Raw genomic sequence first — 15,916 nt, 5'->3', positions numbered from 1 at the left:
CAAGACTCTGACATCCACAAATAAGCAGAAAGAAGTCTTGAGAACCCGACACTATGTCACGCCTAACTCCCCACCTTTTTATTATAAGAGAAAGGCAGGAATGTTGTAAATCCGCTGGCCTGCCTGTCACCTGGGTACCCTGTCCTTTAAGAGACAAGCTTTGCTGACTCCCAATCTCTCCCTTCCTGCAGAGGCAAGCTGGTCTCATGCCTTGTCTCCACCCCTCCCCCATTCTCTCTCTCCCTCCCTCCCTCTCTCTGTCCCTCTTCCAAAGAGGCAACTTTTTTTTTTTGTTTGTTTTTGTTTTTTTGAGACAGGGTTTCTCTGTGGCTTTGGAGCCTGTCCTGGAACTAGCTCTGTAGACCAGGCTGGTCTTGAACTCACAGAGATCCGCCTGCCTCTGCCTCCCCAGTGCTGGGATTAAAGGCGTGCGCCACCATCCCCGGCTAAAGAGGCAACTTTTTCCTCTCTCCCTTCCCTTCCCTTCCCTTTCTTCTCTTCTATTCCCCCCTCTTTCCCCTTCTCTCCCCCCCATAGCCCCTTACTCTTATACTGTTCCCAATACCCACTAAATAAGCTCTATATACCCAAGCTCTCTCTGTCTGCATGGCATATGTCTGTCTCTCACCTGCAGTGGTATCTCATCCATCAGGGGACCCACCGCCCCTCATGGGACTGGCCTTGGGTCACCCGCATCATGAATGATAATGATGACAATTATACATTTTTTTTTAAGATTTCTTTATTTAGGGGGCTGGAGAGATGGCTCAGAGGTTAAGAGCATTGCCTGCTCTACCAAAGGGCCTGAGTTCAATTCCCAGCAACTACATGGTGGCTCATAACCACATGGTGGCTCACAACCATCTGTAATGAGGTCTGGTGCCCTCTTCTGGCCTTCAGGCATACACGCAGAAAGGATATTGTATACATAATAAATAAATAAATATTTAAAAAAAGAAAAAGATTTCTTTATTTATTATTTACACACACACCAGAAGAGGGCACCAAATCATATTGTAGATAGTTGTGAGCCACCATGTGGTTGCTGGGAATTGAACTCAGGACCTCTGGAAGAGCGGCCAGTGCTCCTAACCCCTGAGCCATCTCTCCAGGTCCAGCTTTGACTGTCTTAGGACTCAGTACATAGACCAGGTTGGCCTCAACCTCCCTGCCTGTGCCTCCAGATGTGCCAGGATTAAAGGCATGCCATAAATTTATTTTTGTCTTCTCCTGTTAGTCTATTCTGTTATACTGTCAGGCATGGGATTCCTCTCTCTCCTGTCATCCCTTCCTAGGTAGCCTAGGAAAGGGGCAAGATTTTTGTTAGCCATCCCCCCTTTTTAAATCAGTCTATTATAATAAAATATAAAATTGTGGTAGTTCGAATGAGCTAACCCCTGCATTATGGGGCATTTGAATACTTAGTTCCCAGTTAGCAATGCTGTTTGAGGAGGCTTAGGTTGTTTGTGGTCTTGTTGGAGGAAGTACATCGCCAGGGCAGGCTTTAGGTTTCAAAAGCTACTTGACTTTCCTGCCAACCTCCCCACTGCTTCCTGTTTGTGTTTTGAGATGTTAGCTCTCAGCATCTCAGCTGTCTTGCTGCCATACCTGGCACTTGCTGCCACATTTCCCTGCCATGTCAGACTCCTATCCTTCTGGAACCACAGGCAAAATAAACCCTTCCTTCTATAAGCTGCCTTCCTCACAGTGTTTCAGCCCAGCAACATATAAATAACAAAACAGAGATCATGAGTGTGCATAGAGGTTGAAGTACCCTAAAGTTGAAAGCTTTCTAAGAGAAAGGGTCACAGCCCTCTGTACAAGCTTCCGTTGGAGAGGGGGTCTTACGTTGGCTTTATTTAACCTAGCAAGTATTGACCACTGATACCTATTTGTATCTTGTATCATGTTTTTTGGGGGTGCTAAGCTGGCCTATCTAGGGTACTACTGCTATTCTCCTCATCTCCTGACCATTATCTTTATGCTTGTTTTAGAACCTTGAGCCGGCCAATTTATTGGGTTTTTTTTTTATGTTTTATTTTCGAGGGCCTGTTGATCAGTTCCTCCCAGAACCAACCTCCATCCTTACAATAAGATTGAGTAACTTCTTCAGTTCTTCCCAGAACCAACCTCCATCCTATAACAATAAGATTGAGGAACATCTTTTAGCTGTTAAAAAAAAAAATTCCCGTCCTCTCATTATAACTTAAAAAGAAGCGGTTCTTGAAAGGGGCTGACTCACATTGCCCTTCAGAAGCATGTGTTGCTGTGTGATGGGGCCCTGCAGGGGACAGCAGGCCCAGGTCTGCAGAGGAGCATCCTTAGGTGAAGCCACCGCATCAGCATGATAGAGGGCCCAGAAGAAAGGGACTCTTCATGTTTTCAGGAGGGGCCAAGAAGTTCCACACCACTTGACTTGGCCTGGCCCAGCCCGCACAGAGGGGCAGGGAGGTGGGCACTAAGCAGGGACATATATTTCTTTATCTTGCAGTTGCAAGAGGGAGTAGGCTTTCTTTTCTCACCGAGGCCGGAGTGCTCTGTCACAGCAGACACCTGCAAGTCTTTATCCTAGGGGACAGCCTGATCTCTGGCAGGGAAAGCGAGGGGCAGCTAGAAGGTCTGTGACCCACCATTTCTCAGGGGTGCCTTTCTCCCTTAGAACGCACCCACTGCACCTCTGTCTCACTTATCAGTGTATTTTCTTTCTTTAATGAGTTTTCTTTCATCTTTCCTTTATCTGTTCTAGTTTGGCAGACACTTGCTTGAAGCTCTCTGGATGGTGTTGCTCTCCAATAAGAGAGACGAGATAACTGTTGTAGTATTGCTTTTTTCCTCCCGATATGCCATGACATTTTGGAGTACGTGTCGCCTGTTAGCATGATAACTAAAGAAGCAGAATAGTTCAGTCATGCCTAGGGATGTAATAATGGCAATGATACTCCCTCATCAGAAAAGGGGGACGAGGGCTGCTTTCTCACAGGGCATTCTAGTTCCTCCTTCTGGCCCTCCTCCTCCGGGGAACATGGGATCTTGGGCGATTCTAGAACATACAAGAAGTAGAAGATTAACTGAAACTGGGACTTCCTGATGCAGCTTCCATGACATCATCATCAATCGAAGGGTGACACTTTGAAGTGATACAGATTTTGGGGGTCACCCATGCTCCTATAAGTAAGCTAAATAAAACTCATTGGTTCATAAACTCAGACTTTAGTGACCCTTCTTTTGGTTTGTCATTGAAAGTTTAGTGAAAAAGAGTGGACACACAGCACCCTTCAGGAGAGCTTTATTGAGGTTAGGGTCCTAAAGTGGAAAAGTTGGTCGTCAGGTTCAAAGACGAGCTTCCTTAGGAGAGACGCACCGCCGCGGCCACAGGCAGCCATAACAGGCTCTTGAATGGTGCTGTGGAACAAAACTTTTCCTGGGGACACAACACACGTCACATGTCTACTCACTCCAGGGAGGGAGCCCAGGAGAGACCCCAGTACAGGTACCACCCAATCCAACTTGGGGTTACTTACAGGAAATGACTCAAAGACAGCTGCATCACCAACCAGCCTGGGTGACAGCTCACAAGTTTGGAAACCCGGAGCACACTGCACAGCCTGTAGGAAGGAGAGTGACCTTTCCAGGTGCCTCAGGAGGTCAAAACTTCTTCCAGGCAGCTCCGCTGGTTTGGGCTTTGTTCAGGCAGCTGGTCTGGTCTGAGTCTACCTTGTAGCTTTTCTCCAGAGAGTCTTGTGCAGCTCGGCTTCACCTGTCTGAGACCGACTCTCAGTTTTTGTTTACCCTGGCAGGGAGGGTCCTAGTGAGTTTGGTCAGTTTCAGGGACTTTGTGAAGCTATTTTAAGGTTTGGGTTTTTTTTTTATTTAATTTTCCTGCTTAAGGAGCTTCTCCAAAGGATGGAAAGTTTCAGCTTTGGAGAAAACTGTTGTACTACAAAGGGAAGAGAGAGAATCTTTCCTTCAAATCTAGGGAGTTGGTTTTTGGGGTGGGAACTTCATACTACATAAACTAGTTTCACAGCATGGATTCAGAGATCTCTTCCCAGTCTGCTATTCTCTACCTCTGGACTTTCTCATGGGTGATTAGGTGGATTTTGAGATAGAAATCACCAGGGAGTATCCCCTTCTGGTCCTGTGTTGGCTCTGTCTGTTTGTTGATGGTATCTCCTTGTGAGAGTACTTTGACCACCATCTGAAACTTCTCAGCAACACATTTGCTCCAGGGAGCCTTATGGGTAAGAGGTAGGTCTACCTCTGTTGGGTGCCCCTTTTCCTAGAGGCCAGCTTGAGCTCTGGGCACAATTGGGGTTCACCTAAAACAGCTTTTCTTTTACTTATTTTCTTCTTTCTTCTTGCCTCCTTTTTTTCATGATGAGTCATCCTTGCCACGTCTTTCCTCTCCAGTTCCTTTCATTCTGTACGTTGAAACTACAGCGTGAGACCCTACAACTTGTTTCATCTGTAAGAAGGCTCTGTAGATTTTCTCTTGGATGTTGCCATAGGTATGTGCTCTGTAGAGTGCGCTCCTTCTGGAGGTGAGGCAGAGAAGGTGGGTGCCAAAAGTCTCCTTAGGACAGGCAGGAACAGGTAAGTTTTGAGATTGGGAACCAGGTTTACTCTAGAGTCTCAGAAAAGAGGAAAATGAACACTTGTTCGTAAAGCCTTTGCTGGTCTACACGCTCCACAGCGAGCATCGGGCGAGGGACCTTCTGATGTCTAGTCCGCCTTAGAAAGGTAGAATGAGAGGAGAAACAAGGAAGAGATGCCTGGGCCAGTGAATAAGGAAGCAAGGAAATACGAGAGAGAGGGACGAACTCGGACAATAAAGGAAGGAAGGAAAGGAAGACAGAATGAACGAGGGTAGGAGCGATTGAGAGATGGAGTCAAGGACGGAGCGAGGAGGGAACAAGAAGGGTGGTGCGTGAAGAAATAACTAAGTGCTGAAGGGAATGAAGTAATGCAGGGGGAAATGAGGAAATGGATGACGGAGGAAACGGGCAAGTGAATGAAGGAAGGAGGAAGGAGTGACGTAAGGAAAGTGAGGAATGAGGAAATGAATACGTGAAATAACGCGAGTGAGTGCAAGGAGGCAACGAGTGAGATGGTAAATGAATTGGTGTGAAGACACAAGCGAGCAAAGCTAAGCATGAGAGATGAGTGAGGGGAAGAATGAGGCAAGGAGAGAGGGAAAGGAGGACTCAGATCTGCACCTCCAAAAGGCACCTCATGGGTGGCACTTCTTGACCAACGACCCGGCAGCAGAGAATCCCCAGTCCTGTTCTTCAGACTAGCCCCGCCCCGCCGGAGACCCCTCCTCCTCCCCCGTAAGTCCACTTGCGTCTGCGCGGTGTCCCACGTGACGGTGAAGCTCCGCCCCCGCCTTCGGCCTCCCGCCTGCTGCGAGAGCGGCCTCAGCTTGCGGCAGCACCAGGTCAGCTGCGAGGCGTGTACCTTGTGGGCCCCACCAGCTTGCGTCGCCGAGCTCGCGCTGCACTCGGGGAAGGGAGCGGGAGCGGGGTCGGCGGCGGGGGCGGGATCGGGGATCGGGGCCAAGTACCGCGGGCGCCGGGGCCGGGCGCAGGCGACTGCCTAACGTGGCGGGGGCTCGGCGGGGCGACCCCCGGGCGTCCGGCGCGGGCCTGGCGCCGAGGTGCGGGCGGCCGAGGCCTTCGCGCGAATGAGGCGGGCCGTGGCCGTCTCCGCCTGGTAGGCCAGGCTCTGTCGCCAGCCGTGGGTCCGAGTGTGGCCTCCGGCCAGTCCCCGACCCTCGAAGCTATGAGAGCAGGGATTGCAACAGGCGCCGGGGCGGGCCTGCCTGCCGCGCCTGCCGTGACCTCAGACTCTTGAGCCGCGGCTGCGGTAGCTAAGAGAAGCCAGAGAGTTCGCGCTGTCCGTGCAAAATCGCCGGGTTGTACTAGTTTAGGTCATTTTAGATGCTGTCAGGCCGAACGAACCGACCGGGCGGGGCGCAACGGGGCCACTGTTCTGCCCGCGGCTGCTTCCTAGGGTCAGGCCGGGCTCCGAGATGCTTCTAGTCTGCGGCGCCCTGGGAAAGCAGCCACAGAGCACGTCAGCACCCCTTGGAGACTCCCTCCTTGGGATAAGGACCCACTCCCTCCTCTGAACTTTCCAAGCTGCTGGGTTTTCTTTTGTTGCATATCTTGCCTTGCACTGATGAAGATTAGGGTGCGTTGAGGACAGATACTGATTGGGAGTCCTTCAAGGGTTGAGAATGCCTTTTCAGTAAACGATGAGTTGAAGATTCCTCCAAAATAATTTTCATGCACAACTGTTTGCATTAGCAAACAGTGGGAGGAAAACTCTAGGAGGGGCATGAAGTTATAGGCAGAAGTTAATGGAAAGCTGAGGAATATTGTAGATTTGCAGTCGTCAGAGTCTCCATGGGTTGTCTTTTTTATGAGTGTCTGTGTGCCCGCGTGAATGGGTGAAGGTGCTCTGGAGGCCAGCAGAGGGCGTCCGGATCCCTGGAACCGAGCCACCCGATGTGGGGGCTGGGAATGAGAAACTCCAGTTCGCTGCTAGAAAAGTATGCGGCTCTTAGTTGCTCTGGCCCTTCTCTCTAACCCTAGCTCCTTCTTTTTTTGTTTCTTTATGACAAATCGATACATGTTCCAGGCAGACTTCAAACCTGTGGTCCTCTCATATCAGTACTCCTGAGTGCTCTCTCTCTCTCTCTCTCTCTCTCTCTCTCTCTCTCTCTCTCTCTTCTTCCCTCCCTCCTTTCCTTTCCTTTCCTTTCCTTTCCTTTCCTTTCCTTTCCTTTCCTTTCCTTTCCTTTCCTTTCCTTTCCTTTCTTTGTTTTGTTTTTCAAGACAGGATTTCTCTGTGTACCTATGGCTGGCCTGGAACTCACTCTCTAGACCAGGCTGGCCTTGAATTCACAGCGATCTTCCTCCCGCTGTCTCCCGAGTGCTGGAATTTAAGGCATGTGTCACCACAACCGGCAAATTCCTTTTTCTTGTGCTTAGTAAATATACTTTGCCTACCCAGGAGAGTAGTCATCCTATTTTACTATACTTGTTCTTGTGGTTGTTTAGAAAGTAGACGCTATCCATCCCTTCCCAAGAAGGTAGACAGGCTGCTCAGATGACAGCTGTGGGACCCCGTCCCTGCATGTGTGATGGGCTGGGGGTGAGTGTCTTATAAGGCAATTGGTCCTCACAATCATCCACAGATGAGAAAGCTCTCCTAACTTCATAATTTGTGCTGGTGGTTTTGAGGAAGCTGAGGTTTGGAGGTAGCAGCCAAGTACCCAGACTGTGGTTATCAGATGTCTTCATAGGAGCTAACTGAGATGCTTGTGAGACAAGCTGTCAAGGGTAGAGAAGACCGATTTCCCACCAGAGCATGTCTGTTGAGATGGTATGAAGGTGCCAGGTAGATGTGATCAGCGAGGTCATGTCCAGCATAGGATTATGAGAAACAAACGTGATCCTGTTTGGAGGATGTCACAAGAACATTTTTGGTTTCCTGTCGATCTTGGACAGGACAGCCTGGAGAGGATGAGGTGATAGGGAAATCTGTTGGAACAACATTCCTATGCTCTGACTCCAAACTGCGACCGTGAGTGAGATACAGGAGAAGAGTCAAGGCCAAAGGATCTTACAAAACATAGGTTTAAAAAGGAAAAGAGAAGCTGGGCCTGGTGCCTCACACCTTTAATCCCAGTACTAGGAGGCAGAGGGACCTGAGTTCAAGGCCAGCCTGGTCTGCAAAGTGAGTTCCAGGACAGCCAGGGCTACACAGAGAAAAAAGGGGAGGGCAGTCATTGAGGCTAGGAGGTTTCAGGTAGAAAATGTAGTGCACGATTGACACAAACAGACCAGTTAGAATATAGTGGCTGGAGATGTCATTGGGAGTGCATGTCCTGGGGAAATGAATGGATTGAAGGAGAGGAAGAGGTCGGGAGAGGAGCCTTATTATAGGCAGAGTTTTCAGGCTGGAGAGGTCCTAACCCAGAGATAGGTGGTGAAATATACAACTCTAGCCATCTCTAGGGCCTTGTGAGAAAGCAGTCAGTTCAGGGGAAGGAAAGTGGCTGAGCCAGTAGAGGTCCTGCTCTTAGGAGACAGATGGGAGAGGGATGAGCGTGTGTGATGGGAGCGCAGAGGTCCAGAAGAGGGGTAGGTGGGTGGTAGGGAGAGTTGTGCCCCTTCAGTAGTAAGAAGGCTTTTGGGGCTAGTTTTGTGTTAGCATCTGCTTTTTTTTTTTAATTTTAAAATATACACATTTGGGGGCTGGTAAAATGGTTCAGTAGTTTAAGAGTGCTTACTGCTCTTACAGAGGACCTGGGTTCTTTTTCCAGTACCTCACCTGGTGGCTCCTGACTGCATTCCAGGGGATCCGACACCCTCTTCTGACCTCTAAGGGCGTACACACACACATAGTCCACAAAAATAAAAACAAATCTTTATGCTTTACTTATTTATTGTTATTGTGCGTGTGTGTGCATGCACGCAACGCAGTGTATGTATGGAATCCAGTCTTCTATTTTTATGTGGGTTTCAGGCATTGAACTCAGGTTGCCAGGCTTATAGGGCAAATGTCTTTACCCACTGAGCCATTGCACTGACCCTTGTTTTCTTTATTAAAGATGTGGTAGGGAACTGGGTGAGGTAGAGAAGGTTCATGGCCTACCAAATGGCTGACCTGTGCTAAAAGAACATATGGTTGGCCACAGGCCCTATGTTACCTCCAGGCTGGTTGCTTCCCTACCCGTAGTAGCTGACTGTGCACAGTTGTTTCTGGTTCATTCCGTGGGGGCGGGGGGGGGGGAGGATTGAGACAGGATCTTCTCTACATAGCCTTAGCTGTCCTGGAACTTACTATGTAGATCAGGCTGGCCTCGAATTCTCAGAGATCTGCTTGCATCTGCCTCTCTAGTGCTGGGATTAAAGGCATGAGTCACCCACCATACCTGGCTTTAGAAGGTAATATTTAGTTATTGTTTTGGGGATTTGTTTGTTTGTTGACATAGCTCAGGTTAGCCTCAGATTCCCTTTGCAGATAAGGATGACTTGATTTAAAAAACATGTATTAATTATATGTGTGTGTTTATGTCTCTGTGTGTATGGGTACAGGTGCCCACAGAAACTAGACATCAGATACCTCTAGAGCTGGAATCACAGGCAGTTGTGAGCTGCTTGTCATGTGTGATGGGAATTGAACTCTGGTTCTGTGGAAGAGAACAGTACCTGCTCTTAAGCACTGAGCCGTTGCTCTGGTCCTGCCCTCCTCCCCCAAAGATTTTTTTGTTTGTTGTTTTTTAAGGCTGGGTTTCTTTGTGTCTCCCTGGCTGGAGACCACACTGGCCTTGAACTCAGAGCTCCACCTGCCTCTGCCTCCCAAGAGCTGGTTTGAAGGCGTGCCTCACCACGCCCAGCAATAGATTTTTTTATTTTTTTTATGTGTGTGGGTGTTTTGCCTGCACGTGGTCTGTGCACTATGCGTAGCCTTGGTTCCTGTGGAAGCCAAAAGAGGGCATTGGATGCCCTGGAGTTAGAGTTACAGACAGCGTAAGGCACTATGTGGGTGCCAGAAATTGAACCCAGATCCTCTAGAAGAGCAGTAGCCAGTGCTTTTAATCACTGAGCCATCTCTCCAATGCCTACTTATTTTTCTTAAAGAATTTCATTTTGAGCCGGGTGGTGGTGGCACATGCCTTTAGTCCCAGCACTCAGGAGGCAGAGGCGAGTGGATCTCTGTGAATTCGAGGCCAACCTGTTCTATAAGAGCTAGTTCCAGGACAGGCTCCAAAAGCTACAGAGAAACCATGTATTGAAAAAACAAAAACCAACCCCCCCCCAAAAAAATCATTTTGAGCCAGGCAGTGGTGGCACACACCTCCTTTAATCCCAGCACTTGGGAGGCAAAGGCAGGTGGATATCTGAGTTCAAGACCAGCCTGGTCTACAGAGTGAGTTCCAGGACAGCTGGGACTTCACAGACAAAACCTGTCTTGGAAAAAGAAAGAAATAAAAAAAAAAAATGTGGAAAAAAAAAAGTGAAAAAAAATGTGAAATTGTAAAGTGTTAATGAGGTGAATTGTTTAGCTTTAGGGATGTTAAGAAAGAGCTGTTTATGACAAACTCAAAGGTCATGTAGGTTTGGCTTTAAGCAGTGTCTTTTTGCTGTTTTAGTCCCCCTTTTTTCCTTTTCTTTTCTTTTCTTTTTTTTTGACAGGCTCTCACTAGGTAGCCTTGGCTGGTCTGGTCTGGAGCTTGCTTGCTATGTAGACCAGGCTGGCCTCAAACTCAGGGTGGTGGGATTAAAGGCTGAGTCTCACCACATCTGGCTTGTTTTAGTATTCTTGTTTGAGCTCTTTCTCAGGAAGGGGAGAATTTATCTGTAGGACATCTTTTGGTGTCTTGTCAGTTACACCAAAGTTCTTAACTTAAACCTGATCGTGGGAGTGAGAGGCTGCTTCTTCTCCTATGTTCTCTTACTTTCCCTGTCTTTCTCTCCTGCTTCGTCTCAAATACTCTTCTGTGCCTAGTGCTCCGGGTCAAATGCCAGGCAAGTACTTTACTAAACTACACCCCTGTCCTCTTAATTAAGTTTTCTGCCCTTGAGTTTGACCTTACTGGTGTCTGGAATTACATTTGTGAGTGGTCCTGCCAGTCCCAGGATACTTCTGTTTTCCTGTGGTGCTAAAGGTGGCACCATAGGATGAAGACCTTGTGGGTAAAGAAGCCAGGTTATAAGACAGAAGGCCATGTGGGACCGTGGCTGGGAGGAGACCGGGAGTAGAGGTTTGGGATCACGGGAAGTCACTGCAGCAGGTGCCCGGGTGCAGTGCCATCAGCCCGTGTGGCAGCATGCCAGCTGCCTACCTGCTCAGTCCTTGCTTCTTCTTTCTTGCAGCCAACTACAGTGGTGAGGGGCTGCTGTGGCTGTCAGGATGGCAGAGGAGCAGGAGTTTGCCCAGCTGTGCAAGTTGCCAACACAACCATCCCAGTCAAACTGTGTGAACAATACCTATCGAAGCACACAGCACTCCCAGGCCCTGCTCCGGGGCCTGCTTGCTTTGCGAGACAGTGGGATCCTCTTTGACGTTGTCCTGGTGGTAGAGGGGAGGCACATTGAGGCTCATCGAATTCTGCTGGCTGCATCATGTGATTATTTCAGGTAAGCTGCCTATGTTTAGTTTTTCAGTGTGTTGTTAATGGTTTCATTATGGCACTCTCATACATGTCTGTACTGTGTTTGGACGTATTCACCTTACTACTCTCTTGTTCCACTCCCCGGGATCCCTTTCTTCTTCCCTCCTAGCCCACCTACAGTTTTGCTTTGTTTTGTTTTTGGTGACCCACAAGTGTATTAGGGTCTCTTACAGGAGAGATGGGAGAGAGGTTATTTTAGTGACATGAGTACCTTACTGGTGGCTATACCACTTAAGAAAATGTCACAAGCCAGGCGGTGGTGGCGCACGCCTTTAATCCCAGCACTTGGGAGGCAGAGGCAGGCGGATCTCTGGGAGTTTGAGGCCAGCCTGGTCTACAAGAACTAGTTCCAGGACAGGAACCAAAAAGCTACGGAGAAACCCTGTCTCGAAAAATCCAAAAAAAAAAAAAAGAAAAGAAAAGAAAAGAAAAAGAAAGTCACAAAAAAAAAAAAAAGAAAGGAAGAAACATGTTTTCCCCTTACTCAGCAGCCGTTGACTAACTGCCTATAGATCCTCAAGGAGGGATGCACCCTTCCCTTGTGACTGTTTCTGTAGGGCCGATAATAGGCAGTCCTGGCTTTACCAAGTGGGATCACTGGCACTGGAGGTGGCTGGATCTTCTCTTTTCTCTGAGGCTCTCCACAGTCTGTTGTGGAGACGCCATCAACCAGAAGAGTCTTAAGAGCTTGTTCTCGTTTTTCAAAACTGGATCATGACTAGGTTGACTTACAATGTTGTGGGCTTTTTGTTGTTGTTGTTTTGGTTTGGTTTTTTAAGACAGGGTTTTTCCATGTAACCCTGGCTGTCTTAGAACTCACTCTGTAGACTAGGCTGGCCTTCAACTCTGCCTGCCTCTGCCTCCCCAACACGCCTGGCTTTTGAGGCACGTGCGTGTGTGCGTGTGTGTGTGTGCATGCATGAGTGTGTGCTTCTTTTTTACTTTACTGTGGGGTTAAAGCCATGGAAGTTGAAAGAATAATGTGTGGTGAACATAATTGCCAACGTTGCCACATTACTTTCCATCTCTTTTTATGCACATACTTTCAAGACGTTATGACACTTCACCCCTCACCCCATTATAATGCCATCTAAGAGCTTTACGCAGGCCACAGCCATTCCTCTGATAAGCTCTGAATGCTAAGGCCCAGAGCTAGGAAAGTATCACTGTATAGACATTATCTACACGATGCTCAAAATCTCTTTTCCCTGGCCAACTACTTTCTGTCTTATAATCGCTCACAGGAGGAGATGTAAGCAATGCCACTCCTTCTAAGATCCTAACAACAAACGGGGGCATGATTCCATTGAACTTCACTCTGGGGAACCAGTGAGTTTATTGGGTTTTTCTTCAGAGCATAGATGAGGTGTTACTTACAGGAGTTAGCACCTGAAAAGTCTTTACCCAGCAGAGATGAGGCTTCCTTGTAGCTGCATAGATGGAGCCCCTCTCTAGGCTTCCCCAGTCTAGTTAATACTCCTGGCACCATGTACAGTTAAGGCAGTGTTGCATATAATGGGAGGTAGAGAAGGTGAGGTGCTCAGGTGGGGATTTCATGACCCTCCCCATCCCTGAATGGCTGGGGTATGTAAACAGTCAGTAAGCCCAGCTGGGATAATCTTTTTACAAGAAGGTTAAGCCAAATACCCCATGATGACAATTACTTGATTTGGAAGAAAGTTACTCACAACAACCTCCCATCAGTCATCAGGTGTTAGCCTTTGGCCTTTCTAATAGGCTCTATAATCTTTCCAGTATTTCTTGGGGCTTCTAGTATGACCCTATGCCAGTATTTGGTACAATATAGCTATATGGGAGAAGAATGAAAAAATTGACTTATGATTGTAGAGACAGACAAATTCCAGCTGAAAAATTTGGCATTCTAATAATGTGGCTCAGGGCAAATCTGAATGGTTGAAACAGGAAGGCTGACTGTGAGTTCTCAGTGTGAGTGAGGTTCAAGGAGTTTGGTGTAAGTGCAAAGGCCAGAGAGCCTGTCCTGAATTCTCGTGTCCAAAGTCAAAAGATGGGATTGGATCTTCCCCCATTTAGTTCATGCCAGTCTCTGCTAGAAAAAGGTGTTGCTCTAGGTATCCTTAATCTAGTCACATTGACACCAAAAATGAGCCGTCACATGCTGGGCATGGTGGCACACTCCTTTAATTCCAGCACTCAGGAGAGAATGAGGAGGGGTAAGAAATGATGGTGAGGCTCTGCCCCTGCTACTCAGGCAGCTATAGGTGAGCTGCAGGTCAGCTTCCAGTCCTGTACCTATTGAGTGCTGAGATTAAAGGTGTATGGCACCACTTCTTGGCTCTTTTAAGTTTCTTAGGTGGGTTTGTTTATTTCTTTGCTTTTGCCATGCTAGAGAATGGACCAGGGTCTCATTCATGCTAGGCCAACAGTACAACCTGATTTCTGTCCCTAGCTGCTTCTTTTAAGTGTATATATTTATCATAAATTGAGTTACAGGAAAGTGGTAAATGTATCAGTAAAGAATTAAATGTTTTGTTCTGAGCCTAGTATAGTGGTACTTGTCTGTAATCTTAGCACTCAGGAGGCTGAGGCAGAAGGATTATGAGTTTGAGGCCAGCCTGGGCTACAGAGGGAGATGCTTCATAAAACAAACAGCCATTTTTTAATTGTTGGGTTTTGCTAGAAATAAAATTAAAACAAACAAAAAAGATTTATATGTTCTTTTTCTTTGGGGATTTTTTTTCCTACTGGTTTTTATTTTTGAAATACGTTGATTCTGCATAGTGGCTGAAAGACAAGCGATTCGCCATCAGCCTGAGTCTATCATTTATGAGCATTGTTTTAAGATTTATCTTAGAGGAAAGATTAGACAGCAAGACTTTTTTTGTTTTGTTTCTGCTTTTGGGGACAGGATCTTCTGGGTGGCCTGGAACTTGCTATGTAGATCATACTGGCCTTTGACTCAGAGATTTGCCTCCTGAGTACTTGGTTTAAAGGTGTACACAACTACACCTGGCTTGATCTGCTTACTTTTATCTCTAAATACTCTAGTATGTCTAGGGATATTCTCATACATCGGTAATACCATTTTCAGCCTAAGAAAATTTAGCTGGGCTGGGTCGTAATTCTGGAGTGTTTGCCTAGCGTGTATGAAACCCTGAGTTTCATCCTTAGTACCATGTAAACTGGGCAGGCTGGTACCTTGGGTGGGTAGTGGAGGCAGAAGGATCAGGTCATCCTCAATTACGTATCAGGTGTAGTAATAAGAGCGGTGGGGCTGCGTCTCCAGCACCCTGGCCGCCTCCGGCTATCTTTACCCGAAATAATTACACTGACACTGTGTTCATTTAATCACTGCTTGGCCCTTTAGCTCTAGCCCTTACTGGCTAATTCTGATATCCCGATCAACCCATCTCTAATAATCTGTGAGCACCGGTCTTAATGAGCACCGGTCTTACCGGGATGATTCTAGCTTACTCAATTTGGTTGAGTTTTGTTTGTTTTTGGACAAAGGGTCTTTTTATGTAGTTTTGGTTGGCTAGAACTTCCTGTATGGGACTAGGCTAGCTTAAAACTGGTTGCATTTCTCCAGCTTCTGTTTCTGGAGAGCTGGGGTTATGTGTTAGCCATGCCCATACCGCGCAGAGACAGTGTTCAGGGTACTGCCATTTCTGCTCTTACCAGTACCTTGAGGTCTGAGCAGAGAAGTCAGCAAGGGAAGTCTACAACAGCAGCTCTGGAAAGTCCAGACTACAAAATGCAAAGAGAGATGGCAAGAGGCTGGCTAAATGTGGAGTATCTGGAAATAAGTTTCACTAGTGCCTTAGTCTGTAGGACTTTGGAAGCTTGCCATTCCTCTGAAGAGAACCCAAGCATAACTGGACATAGAAAAGGGCCATTGTATTCCTCGCAAAGAGCTAGTTCTCTCTGCATTAATCTGAATGTTTACTATGTTCCCAAGAGGATTTATTGGGGGTAAATTGCACAGATTTGTTAGAAACTTGAAAAAACAAACAGCCGTCAGAAAATTGTTTATACAACAGTAATGAAAGAAGATTAGCCCTGTCCTTTTTTGGCTATAATATGAATATGTAGAATTTGAAGCTGTTTCTGTTGGTGAAAGAGAAGGAAATACAGAAAAATTCAGGAGGTTAAGAAATATCACAAAAATAATAGGAACTGCATGTAACAAAAATGACATTGTAAATCAAGGGGCAATAGATGCCACATTGCCATTGGAAGAATGAAGTTGGACTCTTGCTACTTACCTTATACAAACGTGAATGCAATGCCAAGTGATCAATAGTTTTGTTTTGCAGTGCAGAGGATCAAACCCAGCAGTCTTGGCACATGCTAGACAGGTGCTCCCTTAGGGCTACACCACCCACACCAGTCTGATGAATGTGTGTGAGTGTGTCTGTTAGTATCCACCCATGTAGAGGTCAAAGGTCAACCTCTCAGACTTCTTCCGTTCTTCATCTTATTCCAGTTTTTGAAAAGTCTCTTACTGAACCTGACCAGCGAGCCCTGGGGTCCTGACGGCTCTGTATCAGTGGGGTGACGGGGCTGTGTTGTATTGCCCAACTTTAATGTGTGTTGGGGATCTGGCTCAGGTCCTGATGAGTCAGATCATTACCCCCACACCATCTCTCTGGCCCTCAAGCCTGAGTTTAAGTATTTAACATTACATAGCAAACTAGAGGGAGATAGAGAGAAGTATTTTCTAATATAATCTCAGAGGAAAAAGTCATT

At 47.1% G+C, this 15,916-nt stretch overlaps 1 protein-coding gene across 2 annotated transcripts in view; it reads left to right on the top strand.

The window, feature by feature from the left end:
• The first annotated feature begins 5,378 nt into the window (after positions 1–5,378).
• Positions 5,379–15,916, top strand: part of Klhl22 (kelch like family member 22) — a 37,631-nt gene continuing 27,093 nt past the window's right edge. The window contains exons 1-2 of one of the 2 annotated variants that reach the window (XM_005369977.2): positions 5,379–5,437; positions 10,890–11,153. In XM_005369977.2, the coding sequence (XP_005370034.1) occupies positions 10,927–11,153 (227 nt within the window). In that variant the 5' untranslated portion in view covers positions 5,379–5,437; positions 10,890–10,926. Of the gene's footprint in view, positions 5,438–6,229; positions 6,554–10,889; positions 11,154–15,916 lie in introns of those variants that run through there. The other variant, XM_013354765.2, reaches the window with a different exon arrangement.

The sequence above is a fragment of the Microtus ochrogaster genome, unplaced genomic scaffold, assembly GCF_000317375.1.
Source record: "Microtus ochrogaster isolate Prairie Vole_2 unplaced genomic scaffold, MicOch1.0 UNK68, whole genome shotgun sequence".
Classification (NCBI taxonomy): Eukaryota; Metazoa; Chordata; class Mammalia; order Rodentia; family Cricetidae; genus Microtus; species Microtus ochrogaster.
This window is presented reverse-complemented; position numbering and strand designations above follow the sequence as displayed.